General features: G+C 56.0%; 1 protein-coding gene and 1 long non-coding RNA gene across 3 annotated transcripts in view; one reads left to right on the top strand and one right to left on the bottom strand.

The window, feature by feature from the left end:
• The window catches only part of LOC113971458, a 54,056-nt gene that overhangs the window by 11,211 nt on the left and 20,312 nt on the right, over nt 1-22,533 (top strand). For both annotated transcript variants that reach the window (XR_003535555.1, XM_027691423.1), the window contains exon 2: nt 4,788-5,257. Coding sequence is in view for 1 of the 2 variants with exons in the window: in XM_027691423.1 (XP_027547224.1) it covers nt 4,788-5,257 (470 nt within the window). In the remaining variant the exon portion in view is untranslated. The remainder of the gene's footprint in view (nt 1-4,787; nt 5,258-22,533) is intronic.
• On the bottom strand, nt 6,520-7,103 carry LOC113971462. Its single transcript, XR_003535560.1, has 2 exons — nt 6,981-7,103; nt 6,520-6,859 (listed from the first exon to the last, which is right to left on the bottom strand). It is a non-coding gene; the product is annotated as an uncharacterized LOC113971462 (long non-coding RNA).

Genomic DNA, 22,533 nt, shown 5'->3' with positions numbered 1-22,533 from the left:
GCAAGCACAACGTGTATGAAGAGAAAGGCAACCCCATTTCTTGTGCTGGCAGGAGGAGGGGAAGTCATTCCACGGCCGGGGGTGTTCCTGTCGTGGGGTGTCCCAGGGTGGGAGGGATGTTGCTCTGGGGAAGGCTGGGGTGGGGTGGGGGAGGTGTGGGGTGGGGGCAGCAGGCACTAGTGGCTCTCTCTGTGGGACTCAGGTGCTCTGGCAGGTTCAGCTACAGGAGCTGGAGGTGCTGGTGCTGCAGGTGCTTCTCCTGCCCCGGGAACTGGGAGAGGAGTGTCCCTGCTCTGCCCCTGCTGAGCCAGGAAATCTGTGCTGTCCGAGTCCAGAGCCAGCAGAGACAGGAGCCATGGGGGAAACAACCCCAATGGGCTCAACCCACAGCTCTGGGAGGTTGCCAGGACCCAGTCTGGAGGCACTGAGCTGGGGCTTCTCCTGGGCTGGTCCCCTTGGGAAAGGATCTCCCCAGAGCCCTGTGGAATGGCTGTGCTGGAGCTGCAACCTGGGGAAGGTGGATTCACCCCTCCTGGGCTGGAAAAGCAGGGATGCCCTAAGGCAGGCTGGGATAAGGGATGGTCACACTGTCACTGTTTGAGGACCAGCTGGAAATTAAAGTCCATCTAATGGGGGTTCAGTGGGCTCTGAACCAGACTCAGCTACACCTGCCTGGCTCGGGCTCAGTGTTACAGAGGACTTGGGGCATGTTGTGACCTGGGGCTGGGTCCTGGCTGTTTTTGGGATGCTTCTGCCTGCAGTGAAGCACAGCTGTGACATCTGGAAGCCCTGGCCTCCGACCTGGCTCTTCTGAGGGCTGGATTTTGGTGTGCATTCCTCTTGTGCCTGGTTGTGAATATATTTGATCCAGCAGCATCACGTCTTGGTGACTTTTAGTAGCAGCTGGCTCAGATCTAGACAGTTTTGGACTCAAGTTCCTCTTTCTGGGGGTTCTTCTGTGCGAGAAGTGATCTCGGAGTGCCTTAAACTTTTGGAGATCAAACGTTTTGGGCCACACCCACCGCCCTCCCTGCAGCTCCCTGAGCCCTGGACAACGGGGGGGATAATGCCAGGAGCACAATGCAGCCTGCTGGGGGGCTTTTTGGCTTGTTTGAACTTTGAACAGAAAAGCAAAGCAACAAAAGAGAGGGCAAGAAAAGCCCAGGGCTCTGCCAGTTGCCTCGGCCGGGCCAGAAAGTTAGAACTGCATTACAAAGAGTGGCCTTGTTCAGAAGGGCTCATTTCATCAGAAAGATGTATTTAAAACAAAAACCAAGGGGCAAATGCAAGCAGAAAGTCCCCCGTGTTAGTATAAACACTGCATGAAAACACTTTTATTGCCTCCTATAACTCCCTAATAAATACTGTTCCTTTTTGATGAAAGCTCTTAACACAGGATTAGGGTTTACAGTGCGCTGCCTTATTAGTCCCTGGAGGCAGAGCCCGTGCTCAGTGTGGCTCTGTGTCCTGCTCTCAGCCTTCTCAGAGCTCCAGGGTTTCCCCCTTTCTTGCTTTTGGGTTTTTCCCCCCCTCTGTGGCAGCACCTGAACTGCAGGCAGTGCTTCCCTGGAGCAGGAGGAGTGGGGTGAGTGTGGGCAGGGCAGTTGTTCTCACCTCAGGTTCATCTGTGGGTGTGATTCTCCCACCCAGAGCTGATGAGGTGTGAGGGCCCTCGGCCCCAGGGTTGTGCTGCACCCCGTGCCCTAAGAAGGTAACATTTTCAAAATTCAATTGGCTCCTCTTTCTGCCAAGCCACAGATGTTTTTTGAGGGCTAAAACCTAAGCCTTTAAATAAATGTGTTTGATCCCTGGGTGGTTGTGCAGCTTTCCTGAAAAAAAACCACCAAAAAAACTCCACCTCCCTCAGAATGGGTTTTGTATCAGGAGCAAATGTTGTCTAGTCAGGAGTTTTATAAAGCTGATCCCTCTGGGGTTTTATTCCTGCTTTTTCTCCCTGGGAGGGGATCAAAGCTGTCATCTGTCTTGTATGGCTGCAGGAAAACCTTCCCTGGTCTTGTCAGGGAGCAGAGATGACTCTGTGCTGAGTAAAGCTCAGCCTAAGGCAACCTTGAACCTCTCTGGCAGCGTGACTTGATCACCAGGGCCAAAAAGATTTTGCCTGCTACCACACAGGAGCTTCAGACTGGCTTTGGAGGCTGCCCTGGACTCCTCAAGTGTGTCCTGTCCGGGGTCAGTGTCACATCATTCCCACTCTGGGTGGCTGTGCCCTCACTGCTGTCACTGGGTTTTCCCCCAGCTCCTCTGCTGGTCCTTTAAACGAGGATTTCAGGCCAGGATGTGCCAGAATGTTCCTTTGTGGTGTGTGGGCTCACCCCGGCAGGCAGGAGGTGCAGCGAAGGTCCCTTTAGGATCTGCAGGCTGGGTGATGAGGGTGTTTGTGCTGGGTGAGGTTCTCCCCTGCCCATCCTCGTTCCCTGCAGATGAGCTCAGTGCTGGCACTGGCACAGCTCCAGGTAGGGTGTCTCTGGAGGGACAGGAACCTGCTCCTGGGCTGCCAGTGACACCAAGAGGCAGCTTGGTTCACTCTGGACCTGGATGGCCAGGGATGCAGTGAATTTGGGACTGAACTCTGGGAATTAAAGCTCCCAGGAGCTTCTCTGCACTTCCAGACCGTGGAGCGCAGGTCCCCTCCCTGCTGGGGGTGTGGATGAGCTTTAGCAGGTTTCCCTCATGGCCAGCACCACCCTGGACTTGGTTCTGCATTTGTTTCCAGCATCTCCTCAGCAAGTGGAAGTGAAGAGGGAATGAGGGAGCCTGTGGGTGAGGTCCTCACACACCTCTGGAGTGACAGTGTGAGGAGCAGGGCTCACTGTGGGGTGGGACAGTGTTGGCACCTGGGCTGGGGTTGCTGTGAGGTGCCAGAAATGCTGCAGTGCAGCCTTGGGGGGTGTGGGCAGGAGGGTCCTGCCTGGCTGGACATGAGGGTGGTGGGAGCTGGTCCCAGTCACCCTGGCAGTGGGTGGGGTCCGGGGTGGTGCTGAGCTGGAGGTGAAGCTCAGCAGCCAAACTGCTTTGGTTTAACTCCTCTTCCTGCTCTGTGTAACACTGAGTGTGTGCAGAAAACCCTCCATCAGCTGGGCAGGAAGAGCTGCTCACCTGGAGCAGGCTGGCAGGGCTCTCTGCACCCCATGGATGTGCCATCCTCTGTCTGCATGGATTTGTTTGGTGTCTCCAGGGGACAGTTGTTCCTGTGTCCCTCCAGGGTGGGTGGTGACATCCTGCTCCACCTGGTCCATGAGTGGGTGTTTGAGCCGGTGTTCCTGGGATAATCCCTTCTCTGCACCTTATTCCTTCCAAGGCAGGAGGACCTGGAGGCAGGAGAAGGTGGCTCATGGAAGTGGCACCTGTGGGAGGGAGGAGAAGGATGAGGCACCCCCTGCTCGAGGGCCTGGGCAGTTCCTCAATAAACTGGCCAGTGACCATCATCCAACCTCTTGGAGTGTCCCAGTGGAACATGTCAGACCTCCCCAGCCCGGGGCTCGAGGGGGGGGAGGGAGGGAGGCAGAGCTTCCCAGCCCAGCGGACTGGATGGGAAATAATGATCCCCTTTTTAAAGCTTCTTCAATTGTTCCCGAAAATCCCTTTTAAAAGGAGGAAAGTTCCTTCCTTCCTTTCAGCTCCCGGTATCTTTAAGAATTCGCTCTATTGTGAGCCCAGGACAGAGACCCTTCTATGAGGGCTGCCCGGGCGCTCCTCGGAGCCCCCCTCCCCGTGCCCCCTCCCACCCCATCCCAACAAGCCCCCATTCTCCTCTGAAGAGGGTCCCTCTGTCTAACGCCAAGTAACTCTTAAGGGTAGCATTTATCCTCGGGCACTCAGCTCACAAAGAGTGCTGGAGTGTCAAATAAACTCACTCCAGCCCGCGAAGAGAAGAGGAAGAAAACACAAAACCCCCTTTATTTCCACCCCTGCGGGGAAACAAATACGGACTTTGTGCCGGGGGAGCAGCGGCGCCCTAACGAGGCAGGGCAGGGGCTGTGCTCCTGTGCATCCCGGAGCACACGGGAGGGGCTCTGCAGGGCCCTGGCACGGGGCAGGACGTCAAAACCCTCCCCCAAAAAGCGCTGGCCCATCCGTGTGCCCACCGCTCTCGGGGCAGAGGGGTCCCTGCTCCCTCTGCCAGCGAGTCCTTGGCTTCCCGGGGTTTGGGTTAGAGGGGTGCAGGGAGGAAGATGCTGCTCCTGTCCTGGGCTCTCTGCTGGGGTTGTTGGGGGTCTGTGCTTGGACACATCTTCAGCAGATCCTTTCAGCCCCCGGGGGGCTCAGCGCTGCTGCAGGGGCTGGTTCCCTCCGGAGGCTGCTGCAGGAGGGAATTCAGCTTGGGAATTGTCACCTTTCTGAGCCCTGTGGCTGTTTGCTGTGTTTGTCACTGCTGCCCTGTGGAGGAGACGTGGTGCCCTGCAAAGAAATCCCTGTCTCTTTTCTGTGGGCGGATTTAAATCGGAATCCTGCACGTCAGGAACCAGTGTGACCAGTGCTGACCAACTGGGACAGTGACACCTGGGCAAGGTGCTCTCTGCTCCCTGGGGATGTGGCCACCAGCGTGGCCAGTGCTCTCTGCTCAGCTGCAGCAAGAAAAATCTTGCTTACTCCTTCATTTTGGATGTTTTAATGCTGGGTTTGGGAATATCTTGCAGCGTTGGGATGTGCTCAGGTGCCCCATGGCTGGCAGGAGAACAGGAACTGGAGACAAGGGGCAGCTCTGGCTGTGCTGGAGTGACCGAGGTCACTCCTGGTCCCTCATCCTGACGTTTGTTTCTCCACAGGTTTTGGCATCTGCCGCTTCAGGAACGACAAATTCCATCGGCCACAACTGCCCTGGGACTGTCCTTGTGCCAGAAATGAGGAGACCAGAGCAGGACCACGTGCAGGATTGGGACTTCTCCCCCTCCACCAGCGCTCCTGGGCCAGGAGGATTTGTCTCTGGATGGTTGCCCTGCCCTGGGATCTCTGACATCATAAACCCTCCTGGACTGCCGTGGGTTTTGGATGCTCCCTTCTGTTTGGAGCTGGGAATGGCACAGCTGGGAGGCTGCAGGCCCTGCTCCTCTCCAGATCCCGTGGATTATTGCTTTTGGCATCACTGGGGTGGAACTGCCTTTGACGTGTCTCCCAATGGACAGATGTGGAAAAGCAGCACTTACAGCCCCTCTTTTTCTGGGCTGCTCTGGGCATCGTGGCTCTGGAGGAGGAAGGAATCCACGCACACGTGTAGGACAAATCCTGCTGCTTTTAGGTGAGTCAGGAATATATATATATTTATTTAATTTTTTTTCAAGCACCTTCCTGTGGGACTTCTGTAAAAATTATATTTTCCCTCACTTAAGAAAATGATGCCAAATGGAGTGACCTGCTGTAAGGGAATGTGGGAGCAGACAGGCTTGTTTCTGACAGCTGAGCTGCCTTCCCCTGCCTGTTCCCATCAGAGCAAGAACATTTTAGTACCATTCGAGCCTGAAATCCCTAATAAGGGTTTTCTTCCTGCAGTTTTATTGCTGAGTAATGAAAAAAGGGGTTAAAGGCTGCAGCCCCTCAGCAGGCTTTCCTTTCTTTTCCTGGCAAGGGGAGCCCTGCTGCTTTTCCAGACTTTTAAGCCTGTGGAAGTTGGTGGTGGTGGCTCATGGGAGCCTTGTCAGGCTCACTGGGAACAACGTGTGGCTTGTCCTGAGGGTCCCGTGGGGCTCCTGGTGGATGCAGAGATGAGCTGAAAGGTTCCCTTTGGAGAGGAGGGTGGTGTAAACCTCCTTGTGCTGGAAAATCCCCTTTCCTGCTAGAAAGTGGTGCCAGGGCTTCGGATTTTGAGGGGACTTGTGGTGGTGTCGACTTTCTGGTGTGATGTTGGGAGCAGCTGGGATGTGTGAGGGTGAAACGTGGGGGGTTCTGCTTGGCTGGGGAAGAAGGTGATGATCCCTGGGCCAGGGCAGGTGGCTTTGCCCTCACCAGCCCTCTGTCCTGCCCCTTGGCCAGTGGTGCTGTCCTGCCTTTCCCCTGGCTCTGGCCTGCAGTGACACTTGGCTTCTCTTGTCCCTGTGTGTTTTGGGGAGGACATTCCCCTCCAGTCCCTGTTCCCTGTGAAGGCTCTAATGACCCTTTGCTCTGAACTGGGGAGGGTCCAGCTGGGTTTTGGTCACAGAACTGACCCTTTAAATTGAGGAGGTGCTGTGGTTTGCCCTGCCCAGGCTGCTTTCTCAGGTGTCTTTTTTTTTTTTTCTTTGTAGTGATCTTTCCTTTGTGAGAATGAGACTCAGAAACGTGAATAAAGGGAAAATTGCTGCTGGCAAAGACTTGGCTTTTAAAAATATCTATATCTGCTTTTGGTCAGGGCTCATCTGCTCTTGTCTGCTGGTGGGCAGTCAGCCCAAGAAGGCTGATGCAGCCTGGCAGGGCCTTGAGCTCTGTCCTGGTGTCCGTCTGGGAGCAGTGGGGCTGTGGAATGTCCTGCAGGAGCTGAGCAGGGACTGTGCCAGGGTGGGCACAGGGGCACAGGAGAGACCTGTAAGGCTGCTGTCCATTTTATTGAGCACAAATCCAGGAGGATCTGGTGTTTGCTCTTGCCAGAGGTGGCTCTGCCAGCTGGGTGCTCTCGGGATGAACAGAGATGGAAAATCCAAACCTGAGGGGCTGAATGTGCTCCTGCACTGCAGACTCCCAGCTGCTGGAGCAGAGCCTGGGTGTTCTGATTTCCTCCCCTTGTCTGTGTCTGAATGCTGCTGTTACAGCTCAGTCCCTTCCCAAACCCTTGGCATTGTGGCTTTTCCTCGATGATGATGTGAATGTACCAAGTACTTGACTTCATTCCTTTACAACATGAGGCTCTGGCTTCCTCTCCTGTCCCTGCCTGTGAAGTGCAGGCAGGAGGGATGGGATTGTGCACATGACCCTGCTGGTAGTTCCACATTTGGAATGCTCACATTCCAGTGCTGAGCAACTTGTGCTGAGGCAAAGCAGAGACTTCCTACCCTGAGCTGATGTAAAGCAACCCAGAGCTGCTGGTCTCCTCTGCACCAGCTGCTGTGACCTGGGGCCAGGCTGGTACTTGGAGCTGGGGTTTGGTTTTTGCATCTTTCCCTTTTGCTGAGAGATTCCCTGTGGTTGTTGGGAGCTGTGTCACAGAACCATGGAATGGTTTGGGTTGGAAGGGACCTCAAAGCCCATCCAGTGCCACCCCCTGCCATGGGCAGGGACACCTTCCAGCAGATCAGGTTGCTCCGAGTCCCATCCGACCTGGCCTTGAAATCCTGCAGGAAGGATGAACTGCAGTCCAGCTGTAGCTGCAGGCACCAGAAGCTCTTTATCGTGATCTTTAGCAATCCCTTGCAAAGCCTCTGGCCTGAGAAGTGTTCCTTATCTCAGGCTCTTTCTCACCTCTAATCACTCACTCCCTGCAGGTCAGTGCCCCTGCACACCCCAGAGCAGGATGTGTCCCGGGACAAGTGGCCCGAGGGACACTCCAGGGCAGCCCCGTGCTGCTGGGGACAGCTGAGCTTTGGACCCGGGGAAACCCACCGGCAAACGGCCAAAATGCTTTAGGGACTGACCGGCCCCGCTCAGCCCCTTGTCCCGCGGCATCTCAGGGAACCACAGGATCATTTCGGGCAGAAAAGCTCTCTGAGGTCACTGAGTCCAACCATTCCTCCAGCACCGGCTAAACCACGTCCCCAAGTGCCACATGTCCCCCTTGGAAGGGCGGTTTCCCGTGGCTCAGTTTGGGGTGGGGGGAGGCACAACCTTTCCGAGGGCACCCGGGAGGGAGGGGACACCCCCTGGGCAAGGGGGTGCTGGATCCTGGATCCTGGCTGGGACTCGGGAGCATCTCCCGGCTGGGGGATGCTGGATCCCGGCCGGGGTTCGGGAGCACGCTCTGGGCGGGGGATGACGGATCCCACCGGGATGGGGTTGGATCCCGCCGGGATCGGGATTGGGATCGGGATCGCGCTGACCCCCAGCGGCGACCCCGGGCAGGGCCGGCAGTGCCGGGCGGGGCCCGCAGGGGGCGAGCGGGGGCAGCGGCCGGGATCGGGATCCTTGGGATCCTATGGAATTGGACGGGATGGTTTGGGTGGGGAGGGACTTAAAGCTCACCTTCCACTAAGACCAGGTCGCTCCAAGCCCCGTCCAACCTGGCCTTGGACGCTTCCAGGGATGGGGCAGCCACAGCTTCTCTGGGAATTCCATTCCAGCCCCTCCCCGCCATCCCAGGGAGGAATTCCTTCCCAATATCCCATCTAACCCTGCCCTCTGGCGGTGGGAAGCCATTCCCCCTTGTCGTGTCCCTCCATCCCTTGTCCCCAGTCCCTCTCCAGCTCTCCTGGAGCCCCTTTAGGCCCTGGAAGGGGCTCTCAGGTCTCCCCGGAGCCTTTTCTTCTCCAGGCTGAACACCCCCAGCTCTCCCTGCCCGTCTCCAGAGCAGAGTTGCTCCAGCCCTCTGCTCCCTGAGCTGAAAAGGTTGGGGAGAAAGGTGTGGAGAAACCCATGGAGCAACCCGCATCCCTGGAAGCCGCGCTTAAACAGGGCAGGGCTGCTCCAGCACCAGGCGGAGGAGGTGGAATACAGGGGGGAAAACAATGAAATCGGTGTTCGCCGTGTAAAAAATCGCGGGGGGGGGAGGTTGTCAGCGGCTTCTCGGCGAACCGACGGGGCGGGCGCTGCCCCGAGCGCGGGTCCCGCGGCCGCTGGATGGCAGCGGAGCTCCGCGGCATTCCCGCTCCTCGGCATTCCCGCTCCATCCCCCGCTCCTCCGCTTCGCCGGTGGCTTTTCACCGCCCGCCCAGAGCGGCCGGGCTGGGGGACAGGGATCCGAACCCCCCGGGAATGGGTGCTGCTGTCGCGTAAAGGGCAATTCCCGACCTCCTGGGATGCTCGTGGAGGTCCAGCCCCGAAAGCAGGGAGCTGTTCAAGAGTTGGACTTGATGATCCTTGTGGGTCCCTTCCAGCTCTGGATATTCCGTGATTCTAGAGAACCAGAATCTGTGAATCCCGACACCCTGGGGGCAGAGTGTCGAGGCAGTGAGGGATGAGGCTGGGGAGGGAGCAGATCTGGGGTGACAAACATGACATTTGTGCATCTGCTTTTAGCCAAAAGCGTCGGGCATTTAGGAATACTCAGGCTGTATCTGAAAAGCTCCTGATCCATGAGTATGACCTGGAAATGTGGGTGCTTGGGAATCGGGGAGTGTGTGCAGGGGCAGGAGGACCCTGGGAGATGTTTGGGTGCCTCGGGGTGTGACCCAGAGGCTTCTGCTGTCCCTGCTGTCTCCAGCACACTCTGTGCCCGTCACCTCCATGGCATTCCTGGAGCTGGGAGGCTGACCCAGGACCCAGGGATGGCTCGATGTGCTGTCTTCTCCCAGAGAAAAGCTTGGAAAGCTCCTGCTCTGCCTCTCCCTCTCCAAGTCCCCCGGGAGCAGGAGGGTTGGGAGCCTTGTCTGGCTCCGCTTCCAGCGGCTCCGTCTGGGAGCGGGTGAATTATCTCTGGATAACCCGGCGGGTTTGGCTGCCTCGGGAAGCACTTGCAGAGCAGCCCCAGACTGCCTGCTCGGCACCGTTCACGCTGAAAGGTTTCACTGTCCAGGCTCCCTCCTCCATGGCTGGGGCCAACTGCACATTCCAGCAGCGCTACCAGCCCTGGGGCTGGGTTTCCATGGTGAATCCATTTGGGTTCTGCACCTAAAAGCCTGGAGTTTTTGGGAGGTTTTAAGCCAGGAGTGTCACGGTTTGTCCGTCCTCTGGCTGCTCCCTTTGGGGACGAGCTGCCTGCCCAGCAGAGGTGCTTGAGAGGCCTCTGAGAGCCTTGGGGACAGAGCCACCAGTTCTGTTCTCACCCTGCTCAGGGCTCCAACACCCCCTCTGGGTGCTGAGGCTTTCCTGGGACCTGCTTCTCCTCACACCAGGACCCGTCCCTGTTGTGCTGTGCCCCTTCCATGCTCCTTCTGCTTGCTGTGACAAACCCCAGTGAACCTGGTTTGATTTGCCAAAGTGCTACTTCAACCCAAATGAAGGGTTTTTACAGGGACTTTGCATTCCATGAGCTGCAAGTTGCACCTTCAGGTGAATGAAGTCTGTGTGTCTGGCTGGGATCTCTCCTCCTTCCAGCCCCGTGTGTGTCAATGAGAGGCAAAAATCTTACTAAAAAACTTCATTTAGGCTTTCCGTGTGTTGCCTCACCTGCCTTCATAAAGAAAAGGAGTATTTGAGTTTATATCTTTGCCCTTCCTGAGGGTGCATCTGCCCAGCAAGGACACCTCCCGTGCCCCGGGAGCTGTGCTGCGCCCTTGGCCTCTGGAATGCTCTTTTCATTGATATTTTCTGGGAACAAAAAATGCCTGCTTTGTATCCACTGCCCCTTTCTCTCCCCACGCAGAAGGGGAGGGAGAAAATGACTAAAATATTTTCTTGTAACAAAAGGCTGAGGGTGAATCTAGATCAGCCATTCTGATCCGTTTCAGGCCAAATCTCCAGGGTTTTCAGCAGAGAAATTAAAACACTGGAGCTTTCTCTTTTCTTCCGAAGAACAAACAGGAGCGGTTACCACTTCCTCCAGCTCATAAACAAAACCAGCCCGACATCTCCAGGAGAAACCCTGCCAAGAGACTTTCCTTCCTAATTGTTTGATATTTTTTCACTTCTGATTAGTATTCGGGAGTGCCTGGCACACAAGTGGGAAGTTTCAGGGACAGGCTGTAGATCTGGCTTCCAGCAAATCCTTCCCTCCTTTTCCATCCTTCGCCCTCCTCTCTGTCCCACTCACCCCCTCCCTCCCTCCCTCTTTTTCCTGCTTTGTTTTCCCTCATTCTTCCAGGGCTGCTGGTGGCTTTTGGCCACCAAATCCATGGCAGGGGGGGTTGGAACTGGATGATCTTTAAGGTCCTTTCCAACCCAAATCATTCTGGGATTCTGTGAACCTCCAGCACTTGCTTTTCCTTTTGAAGCTTTGCTGCACTTGCAGGAACTGGATCAGGCTCCAAAGGCTTTTAGTGACCTGCTCTTCTGCAGTTCCTTTGCTTCCAGGCTTTTCTCTGCTCTTGGGAAGGAGCCTTGGCTGGCCTGGCTGCAGGGGAATTCCCTTTCCCGTGAGGAAAAAGGGCAGGTTGGCATTTGGATCAGATTTGTAAGCGCTAAAATGAGCAAAGGGTGCAAAGGATGGGGCTGAGAAGGGATTTCGCTGCACAAAGTGGGATCTCCTCCACCCGCCCCAGCATCCTCTTAACTTTGTCTCCAGTAAAACTGCGAAAGGATGGAATCCTGGGAGTTCTGTGGGGGCTCTGCTGTGGGACAGTGACTCATCCGAGTCCCTGGGGAAACAGGGACAAGCAAGTTGTTTTTCTTTCACCTCTAACATCCCTCCCTGCTGCCAGTGCTCATCCCGGGGGGACGAGCTGCTGCCCTCATCCCGCTTTTCCCTGCAGGGAGGCACTTTTCCCACATCTCTGCTCTGTGGCTGGGTGTTCATGTGCTGGGTTTTGTTCTTGCATCATGTGCTGGAGATTAGGAAACGGGCAGCGATAACAAATATCGCTGCACCAGGGGGTGTGGGCAGGGGAGGGGGACGAGGGATTCAAAGGGCAGGGGGGCTGTGTGCCCCCCCAGGGGCAGCACTCTCTCTGCAGGGCTGAGCCAGGCTTTTCCCTTCCTCCTGTTGCAGGAGGCACCTGTGGGATAGAACAGCTCGTTTGGAGCGTGGGGTTGGGAATGCTCATCCGGGAGACTCCGAGGGTGGGTGTGGTGTGTGTACCCCGAGCATCCCACCCCCCCCTGCAGGGAGGGATCCAGAATTCCCTCCCAGCAGCCCTGCTGGTGGGATGTCGGGGTGCAGGGTCCCCGTTAGCCGTGTGCCGCTGTCTGTTCCCTGCGGGATCACCTCTGGAATGCCTCTTTGGGAACCAGCCCGTTGGGTGTCTGCTGTGTGCTCCTGCCCCTGGGAACACTGCGGCTCCCACTCCCTGACTCAGCCTCGATTTCCTCATCACAGAGGCAGCCGCGGTGGCTCCGGCTTTTCTCACGCTTTCCCTGCCTGGTTTCCAAGGATTCTCTAAACCCCCTGGCTGCCTGGGGCTGCTCCCTGCCCTGGGCAGGCAGGTGAAGTGGTGTTTGCTTCCGTTTCCTTGTTCAGGAGGGGAAACTGAGGCTCTGGAGGAGGAAGTAACTTATCCCAAGTCATGCAGGGAATGGTGGAGCCCAGCGGGGGCTGTGCCATCCCTCTTGGCACGGCTGGGCTGGTGCCTCTGCTCCTTGTCACCTGCCCCGTGCTGTGTTTGGGACAGAGGGGCAGAGCCACGGCCTTGGATTGCTGTTCCTGATCCTGAGGAGGGCACAGGGATATCTCTGGGTGCAGCATTCCCGTTTCCATGAACTCCGGAGCTCCCGGGGAAGGGGGTCCCAGGAAAGGTGCTGCAGGAGCTGTGCTGGGGGGGGGCAGCTCCTCCCAGAGCTCCGTGCCCAGCAGGTTCCAGGCTCTGCAGGGCAGTGTCTGAGCAGCTCCAAGCCGGTGTGAGGGATATTCCCGAGGGCAGGAAGATATTATCCCCTTTTTACAGACGGGAAGGGCGGCTCATAGAGCACAGGAGGATTAGGGCTGGGATTTTCTAAAGCCTCCTGGTTAAGAAGGCTGGGACTTGCAAGTCATTTAAGTTGCTCAAGAGCCCATGTGTAACATTCCTGGCTGGAGCAGGATACTGAGCTCAGGGTCTGTGACATCCCAGCTCTCCAGCAGCAAAGGCTCCACAGTGATTGTGAACCCCTTGAAATATGTTTGGAGCACAGCTTCCTGCTCCTTGAGTTTTGCCTGGTGACATTTCCATCTTATTTTATTTTTTTTTTTATTTATTTCCTGACGTTTGCCCCGTGACTGAGCTGGGATGGGGTGGGAGAAGCCATGGGATGGGGGTGACAAGCCGCCAATCTTTGCAAGCAAAGTTCATGCAAATCTCTGAGCAGGTTCCTCTCGGTGGTGACACATCTTGGAGGTGAAGGAGCAGCTCTGGAGCTCTGTGTTTGCAGAGCCCTGGGGGGCACCTTAGAGCACAGAAGGGTTGCATTCTGTGGGTGCTCCTTGTGAATCCCCTGCACTTTTCCATGTGGAAATGCACCTTTTCCCTTGCAGGACATTTGTCACAGCTGCTTTGTGTTCAAACTGCCCCAAACTGTTGAGCTGAGACATCAGAGCTCTGTGTGTGACTTTTATGACAAAGTAAACCTGAAGTCAGTTTTTAGGACGGGCTGTTTTTCCAGCTGGGATGTGGGAATGGCTGGCTCTGGAGCTGGGCACAGGCAGGGCTGTGTGGCCATGGCTTCCCTTCTGTCCCAGGCAGTGCTGAGTGAGGAGGTGAATGGTCCAACTTGTCATTTCTGAGGTGGGAAAGTTTGGGAGAGTTTTGTAGCCTTTTGGGATCGGGTGAGAGGAAACAGCTGTTGCTGGATATCTGGGAAATAATTGCAATTTATATAGTTAATGCATCCAGTTTGTACAATTAAAACCCCAAAGGGGCAGGGGCAGAGGAGCCTGAAGGCAGGAGTGTGAGACACTGGGGAATCTCCTGGTTGGACACTTGGGCAAAGCTCTGCCTGAGCATTTTGTGCTGCTGGTTCTTGGCATCCCTTCCAGCACTTGGTGGAGTGAGCTCTGTGCTGACCTCCCCCTCTTGGCCAGGGCTTGGCTGGGTGCTCATAAAACCTGCTTTCTCCACCTCCCAGAACTTGTTCCCAGAGGCTTTGGCTGCTCTGGAGAGGTGGGAGCTTTTGCAGGACAGCAGGATGCAGGGTCTGGGGGGTGGGAGCTGGAGGGTGGTTTCCCCCACTCCACGTGAAGCCCTTGCTGTGTTCCCCACCTCCAATCCTGCCCAGCAGCTCCCTCAGCCCCCTCCCCATGTGCAGAAGGGATCCCAGCTGCCTCCTGCTTCCCTGGAGCGAGAGGTTCTGGAAATGCATCTGACAAAGCCACTCCTTGTTCTCTTTAAAATGAGTTGAGGCCTGCTGAGAGCATCCCTTGTAGGATGCTGCTGCAGAGAGGCTGTGCTGGTCTCTGTGCCATGCCAGGGCCAGGACCAGCTGCTAGGAAGGAGCTGGGAGACCTCAGGTGTGCTGCTCACAGAGGGGTGGGAGCTGGGAAGCTCGAGGTCAGGAGCGTGGCACCTGAAAAGGGATGTCACCAGGAAACCCCCTTAGAGCAGGACCCTGCTGTGGTCCCTCCCTTGGACATGGTCTGTCTCCAGCCCTGAGACAAACACCTGACCGGGGGGATTACTTGCCTTTTTTTTCACTGATTACCTCCAATCTGACCTCAAAATGGCCCGTGGGGGTTGAGCCTCGCTGGGCAGGGGGTGAGGGCAGCACCAGTGAGCTTCTGTGCTCGAGGGTTTCTTGCCCAGGTGCCTCTGGTGCTCTGCAGAGCTGGAGGGTCCCTGCTGGGGGGAGCCCTGGCTCATAAAGCAGCGCTAACAGAGGATTAATGGTTAATCAGTTGTTCATGGCAGGTTATAAACAACCTGCTGGGCTCTTTAACACCTTTCCCTGATGTGCTCCTTGCCCTTCGTGGCACATTCCTGTCTGTCTGGTGCAGCCTTGTAACCGTGATTAATCACCCAGTAGCTCCTGCCGGGAATGTGGCTGGATGGTGCCCGTGGCCCTGCTGTGCCAGGGTTTCCAAACTCCTTTGGGGGGTGTTGGCTCTGCAGGGCACAGGAAGGATGATGGGGAGGCCCTGCAGCCCCTGTGCTGGTGCTGTGCCCTCCTCTGCTCTTCCCTGGGGATGGAGACGATTCCAGGAGAGGTTTTAGGGTGTCAACAGACCCCCCAAAGGGCAGGTCCAAGGTTGGCCCCACTGAGGTGGGGATCCTGAGATGGGGATCCAGCACTGGAGATTCCTGGATCCATCAAATTGATGTAGAAGCAAACCCTGCTCCAGCCTGGAGCTGCCACCTCCCAGGAGATGAGTCCTGTCCCTGCACAGCTCCTGCCTGGCAGAGGAGAGGCATCCTGGCTTTGGAGCTGCTGGCATGTGGGTGCCCTCCCGGGGGGCCGTGGGGAGCTGGGCTGGTGGGAAGCACAGGGCTGGCAGGGCCATCCTGGTACTCCACGCTGCCTATCCAGCTGGGAAACGGCATCTCCCATGGGATCTGACCATATCTGGGCCCCAGCAAAGGCCAGACCTTGCTCCTGGAGGGACAAGCACTCTGACACTCCCTGCTGCAGCCCCCTGGTCCTGGGCAGAGGATGCCCAGTGGTGCTGAGCAGGGACAGCACAGCCAGGGAGCCACAGCCCCTGCTCTCCCAAGGGCCCCAGGGGAAGAGATCTGTGACACAAGACAAAAAGTCAGGAACATGGGGGGATTCTTGGGGTCGTCCTGCACAGGGCCAAGAGCTGGATGATCCCTGCAAGTCCCTTCCCACTCAGGATACCCTGGGATACCCCACTCAGGAGCTGGGCTGGCTGAGCAAACACTGGGCTATCACCTGGGCTATCACCTGGCTGTTCCCCCGTCAGCGCCGCCCCGCAGCTCCCGTTTCATCTCCGGCTCCGGAATTCCCCCCGCAGTTTGTGCCTCCCCCTTGCCGCCCCCTTCCCACGCTCGGGGTAATTAAATATTGTCTGAGCCCGTCACTGAATGACCCCGTTGTTTGCCCGGGGGAGATAACCCGCTGTTTGCTCACTGCACACCAAGGCCGTGGGGCAGCTCCGGCCCAGGGGTGTGTGTGACATCTGGCTGTGCTGGCACAGCCCCTCGTGGGGCAGGGCTGGCACCTGGTGCTTGAAAGGGATGAGTCTGGGGCAACTTCTGCCCTCTGCTTGTGCTTCTGCTGCGGCCAGTGGGATGCCAGCGGAAAGCTTGCTCAAAGGCAGGGTCTGGCTGCAAAAGGAGGTTCCACTCTTTGTAGTTTTGTGTTTTATATTCTTTTTTTCTTGCTTGTTCTAAGGTTCTGTTTGAATTTTATTGGGTTTTCTTCTGCTGAAGCTTGAAGGCTGTTGGTAGGTGCTCAGCCAAGCCCAGCACAGCAGAGCTGACCAAGTGCTTGGTGTCCCCACTGTCCCCCCCTCCCTGTGGAGGCACAGTTGGCTCAGGATGGAGGAATTAGAGACCAAATGTCCATCATAGAATCATGGAATGGTTTGGGTTGGAAGGGGCCTTAAAGCCCATCCAGTGCCACCCCCTGCCATGGGCAGGGACACCTTCCACTGTCTCAGGTTGCTCCAAGCCCTGTCCAGCCTGGCCTTGGACACTCCCAGGGATGGGGCAGCCACAGCTTCTCTGGGCAAGGCTGGGGAGTCCTGGGCTTTGCTGTGTGTCAGAGTTGTGTGCCAGGGTTGGAGCAGCTGCCCTGGGAGCTGGTGGGAGACTCATCCCTCCCCGCCCCACCTCTGCCCTGCAGGGAAGGTCTGTGGCTTCTCCACTCCTCTGGAACGGTCCCACGGCCACGTCCTTCCCCTGTGAAATGCTGGTGGGGCTCCCGTAGCCGAGTGTGCCCTCCTGGAGCCACCCTCAATCCCTTGGGATGGGGCAGGGGCCGTGCTGTGTGTGCCAGCAGAGCCCAGCTTGCCTCCCTGTGCCCCAAGGATGCCGGGGAGGAAAAAGATTCCCAAGGGCTCCATCCACCTAAAGGCCTGGCCCGTTTTTTTTCCTGCCACGCTCCGGCCTCTGCCAGGGTTTGGGCTGAACAGGGGGGTGAGATGAAAGGGAGCCGCCCCACCTGGGGCACACCTGGGGCACAGCTGTCCCCTCCCAACCCTTTATGGCCTGTTTGTGGTGCCGCCGTGATAAGAACTCACCTGTGGGGAAGGGGCAGGGCTGCTGTGCCCCTGGTCCCCTCCCCGGGCCTGGATCAGGTACCCCTGGCTCTGTTTTAACCTGGAGAACATCGTGCTTGAAGCACAAAGGGGTTTCTAGACCTGCTCCTAAAGCGAACAGACCAGTGGGGTGTGGGATCCCGGGAGTTCTGAGTCCTCCCAGCCTGCCCAGGAGGTGGAGTTTCCCCCTGCCAAAGGCGTTTTTGGGATCCTCTGGGATGATGAAGCCATATGTCAGTGTTGGATTTAATAATTGTTTAAGGCCGTCTGTGAAAGCCAACTTTCTTAAGCCAGAAACAAGTTGTCTGGTGGAAAGCTCAGAAGGAAGAAAACTCCCAAATTGTGATTTCTGGATTCTCTTTAATTTTAGGGATTAGGAGTCCAATTTCTGCCTTTCTCCAAGTTACCATGAGTGTGTTATAAATTAAAGCTGCTGCAGAGCGAGCGCTGCTGCCAGGGCTCTGGGAGCCTGGATGCTGCTTGGCTGCAGATGTCCTTGCTTCACCTTTCCACAGTCCAGGGGAAAAAAACGCTTACACTTGGCCAGAGACAGGAGTGTCAACAGTGGAACACTGAGGGGGTGCCCTGTGAAACCCTCCACAGAGCTGGGCCTGGCTCTGCTCACTTGGGCTGGGCTTGGGTGGGCTCAGTGTGAGGACCCGGTGGTAACACAGCCCAGAGAGCAAATAAAAGGGGATATAATGAAAAATTTCTTTATGTTCTTTTATTTTTTTAAATAATCCTGATTTTCCAAAGAGCACTGAGCCTGAGGAGTGATACAATTACCGTGTGCTGCTGCTGTCCTCCCGTGCCTGGGGAATCCTGCTATTGATGTTGGGTTATCCTGGAGATCCTTAATTAAGATTAGTTTAAGTAAGAGCTGCTTCTGCTGAAGTTGGCAGCATGTGAACTTCCCTTTCGTATACCACAAGCTTAGAAGTTGTTTGGAAGGGCTTTTGAAGGATCCAGCAGAGGTGCTGCCTGTTTTGGGATGAGGTGATGGGACTGTGACCTCCTCACCATCCCCAGCAGGCGCTGGGTCCTCACTCACCCACATGGGCACCATTGCAGGTTTGCTCCAGCCTAATCAGGGCCTTTCTCCCCAAATCTCTCTTAAGGTATTTTATTTTTTTCATTATTTTTTTAAGTAGTAGATCCTGTCTGGGGCTGTTTCAGAGGATTAGGGTCCCCAGGAGCTCTGCTGCGGCGGCGGGGCTTGGCTTACCCCTAATGGCTCCTTACTGGGGGCCGAGAGATTTGGGGGCTGCTCTCGCCCTGGGCCACGTGAGCAGCCTGGCTGGCACTGTATGATTAAATTAGTTTCTAGGAGAACAAATCCCGGATTAGTGGAGCCATTTGCCATGCTGCAAGTGGAGCCCTGCTAATTAGGTTTATGTAACGGGGGCTGGGTAATCGGGCAGGGGCGCGGGGGCTTAATTGGGAAGCACGCTGGGGGCTCTGGTGGCCTTTGGAGCTGCTGAAGTCTGGGCTGGACTTCTGCAAATTAAGAAAAAAAGAGATTAAAAATAGCATTGCAAAGCATTGCTTCTGGAAGTGTTGAGAAATGTTGTGCTGAGCCATCGGGCTCCCGCTGTTCTCCGCTTGTGGTTGAGTCTGGAGATGTCATGGAATCACAGGGTGTCCTGAGTGGGGACTTGCAGGGATCATCCAGCTCTTGGCCCTGTGCAGGACGACCCCAAGAATCCCCCCATGTTCCTGACTTTTTGTCTTGTGTCACAGATCTCTTCCCCTGGGGCCCTTGGGAGAGCCGGGGCTGTGGCTCCCTGGCTGTGCTGTCCCTGCTCAGCACCACTGGGCATCCTCTGCCCAGGACCAGGGGGCTGCAGCAGGGAGTGTCAGAGTGCTTGTCCCTCCAGGAGCAAGGTCTGGCCTTTGCTGGGGCCCAGATATGGTCAGATCCCACAGGAGGTGCCATTTCCCAGCTGGATGGCCCTGCCAGCCCTGTGCTTCCCACCAAACAGACCCCAGTAAAAACTGCCCAGTGAACCTCAGGAATAATTACTGGAGCAGCCCGAGGCTAAAACATCCCAGGGAAATGCAGGTAAGATCCCTGCAGCAATGGGACTTGTCTTCCAGCTGTGATGGAATTGTGAATTTTCCCTTTGCCTCCCCAGCTGCTGTTCCCTTTCCTCTGCCAGCTGAGGAGGGTGGCACAAAGGGACATCACTGCCATTGTGATCCAGAGTGAGAGGCTGAGCTGCTGCTCTTGTGGAGAGGTGGGGTGGAAGATGGTGGTCAGACCCATCCAACCTGGCCTTGGACACTTCCAGGGATGGGGCAGCCACAGCTTCTCTGGGCAACCTGTGCCAGGGCCTCACAGGGAAGACTTTCCTCCTGTGCTGGAGAGTTGGGGTGCAGGGTCTCTGCAGCCCATTGCCTTTCCCATGGGAGTGCCAATGGCTCATCCTCCCTCTCCATTGGCATTTTTCCTCCCTTGGCTCCAGCCCTGAGCCCAGCTGATGGTGTCAGTCACAGTGGGGACTGCCCAGCTCTGGCTCCCTGTGGCACAGCAGTGATCCCACATCCTGGGGAGGCACAATCCCTGTGGGCAGGTGGTGTCCCAGGAGCACACTGGGGCTGTTCCCACCGTACAGGCTTTTCCTGCTCCTCTCCCTGCCTGCACATCCCTGCTCTGCTGATCCCTGTGTCCAGCCCACCCCCGATAGTGCTGCCGAGCTTTGATCTGCTCCCAGTGATTAAATTCTTATCATCCAGACTGACAGCTTAATATACCTCAGCTAAATTAGTTGTGTCTGTCTTGCCAAAGCTGCAGAAATGTTTTCTGACAGCTACAGGCACTTGATACATTTTTTTCCCCCCTTTTTCTCGGTGTACAGGAAGGGTTGTCTTTGCTCAGTTCGGGGCATCCTTCCTCGAGTTTCCCATGAGCTGCTCCACTGCTGCTGGAGTCACTTTGTGCCTGTGGAGTGGGAACAGCTGCCCTGGAGCTCAGGCATGGGGTCTGCATGAGAATGGGCTGGTGCTTCCATGCAAAAATTCCCTGTGAGGGTGGTGAGAGGAGCTGTGGCTGCCCCAGCCCTGGAAGTGTCCAAGGCCAGGTTGGATTTTCCCATGGATGGCATCAGACTGGGCTGATGGATGAGACAAGGGGCATCCCCTTGTGCAAGAGGCTCCCGTGGGTTGGATCAGAGAGGGGAAGTCAGACGAGATCCACTTTTAACTAACCCTTTTCAGCCAACTTGGAGAAAGTGTTCCCTTGCCAAGAGCTTAAAGAAGGGGAGAAAAAAAAAAACACACCACCCTTCATAATTGCCACATTTAGAGGAAGGAATTCTAAATAAAAAGTTAATCTCCTCCAAGGATTAGCAAAGCATGCGGCGTCTTGTCAGATGTGGAAGCAAAGCAGAGGCCTTAATTTTTTAAGACAAGAGGGATGTTTCTGTTGGAGCCTGTCCCTGCCACGTGCTGGCCAAGTGACCCACGGGCTGGAAGGGGCCGAGATCCCTCATCCCTTGCGAGGAGGATGAGCTGGTGCTCTGGGGCTGTGCGTGGCTGTGGTGTCCAGCAGCCTCGTGGGAGGATGGAGGGGCTCCTCCAGCGCCAGCTCTTCCCTGGAAATCACTTCTTTTGGCAGAGGATCCCTCCTGCAACGTGCAAGAGATTGAGATGCTGCTCTTGGTCCCGGCGTCCTCTGTCTCCCTGGAAAGGGAGGTGGTTCAGCATCCTTTCATCCCCAGGGAAGAAGAGCTCCGTGGATCCTCTGCAGCCTGGGAGAGGTGGCCCTGGCTTTGGGAGGTGCTGCTCTTGGCAGCCGAGCTGTGAGTTTGCCTGGTTTGGCTTTGGCAGGGCCTGAGAGCACAGAGTCATTAGTGGCTGTTAATTGCGGTGGGAGGTTTGGGAGCTGAGCACGTTTTGTGCCTGGACGTGGATATGTGCAATTAAAAGTTGCTGTTTCCAAATGTGGGAGCTCTGGTGAAACTCTCGTGTCTCCTGGGCTGGCAGGGACGTCTTCCAGCACAGCACTGGGGGAGCTGCCCTGAAAAAGAGCAGGGACTTTGTGGGTTTGGTTCCTTCCTCCTGGTATTTGTTTGTAGTTTGTTCATTATCTGCTCCATCTTTGCTTCACCACTGACAAAGGGATATGCAAACCCAGGGCTTGGCTTTTGAAACATGGATGCAAATGCACTGTGGTTACTGGGGAGGTGTTGTCTGCACCATGCAGGGGGTCAGGTCCACCAGCCTGGCATCCCAGGCACTCAAGCCCTCAGGGCTGGTGTTGGGAGGCATCCACAGGAGAGGATGTTTTCCATCACTTGACAACTCCCCAGCCTTGCATTCCAGCTGGGACAGGCAGTTCTTTTGTGTTCTCACAGAATCATGGAATGGTTTGGGTTGGAAGGGACCCTAAAGTTCGTTTCATCCCACCCCCTGCCATGGGCAGGGACACCTTCCACTAGCCCAGGTTGCTCCAAGCCCCGTCCAACCTGGCCTTGGACACTTCCAGGGATGGGGCAGCCACAGCTTCTCTGGGCAACCTGTGCCAGGGCCTCCCCACCCTCACAGGGAAGGATTTGCTCCTCATATCCCATCTAAATCTCCCTTTTTTTTTATTTTAAAACCTTTCCCCTTGCCCTGTCGTTATCTGCCTGTGTAAAATGTCTCTGCCCATCTTTTTTATAAGATCTCTTTAGGCACTGGGAGGGGCTCTAAGGTCTCCCTGGGGCTTCCCACCTCCAGGCTGAACACTCCCAGCCTGTCTCCAGAGCAGAGGGGCTGCAGCTCCTGGAGTGTCTTCACGACTCTATGACTTTATCAGTATTTATTTCCTCTGATTGACTGATTCCCGGGGGTCAGCCCCTCAGCTGGCAAGGCTGGCAGAGGTTGGCATGTGCTGGATGCTCCACCTGCCCTGTCCCAGCTGAGGGCTCTCCCGGGGGGGGTTTGGGGAGGGGGGCACAGGGAGGACGCTGCTTTTGCTGCTGGTCCTTCCCACCTGAGCCCTCCCCGGCGGGGGGGGGGGAGAGGCTCTTGTGCCTGCAAGAGGTTAAAGCTGTGCCCCTGTGTTTACTTTAGTTGGCTGCCACACTGCATAATAACCTGTCAGCACTTCAGGTGGGGATTTATTTGTGCATTAAAACCGGCCTGGGGCGGGCGGATGCAGACACTCTGCAGCACGCTGGAAAATGTGCCTCCAGCGTAAAAACAGCCTCTCCAAATATTTCACCCTTTTAATAAGTGCATTTAATTAAAGTCATATAACTTTTTTTTTATTTTATTATTATTAAAAAAAAAAGAGGGGGGAGGGGGGGAAAAGAAGTGGGGCCCGCTGAGGCTGCGAGCAAAGGCTGGAATACAAAGAGGGGGTTTAAACGTGAGTATTTAATGGAAAAGTCATCAACAACATGTTGTGTTGCTCCTTATTTCCCAGCTTTGCATTTGGTTGTGGATAGAAAGCTGAAGGGAGTTTCTGGGTTCTCAGGCTGCCTTTTCTCTCCCTCTCCCCGTCCACTTCCCTCCTCTTGAAATTCTGCAGAATTATTAATTTTTCCAAACAAAGTTGCCAAACGATGTTGCTCTTGGATGGACCCGCAATTGCTTTCTCTGCTTGTTTAACCTTTTATTTCTTTTCCTTGGATCTGGGTGAATCTTTAAGCCACCACGTTTATTGTGAGCACCTCAAGGTCCTTGCTGAGCAGGTTCTGGAGGAGGAGGAGGAGGAGGAGCTTTGGGAAGGGGCCGTGAGGTGGATGATA

The sequence above is a fragment of the Neopelma chrysocephalum genome, unplaced genomic scaffold (genome assembly GCF_003984885.1).
Source record: "Neopelma chrysocephalum unplaced genomic scaffold, ASM398488v2 Primary Assembly neopelma1_84, whole genome shotgun sequence".
In the NCBI taxonomy this organism is placed as follows: Eukaryota; Metazoa; Chordata; class Aves; order Passeriformes; family Pipridae; genus Neopelma; species Neopelma chrysocephalum.
This window is presented reverse-complemented; position numbering and strand designations above follow the sequence as displayed.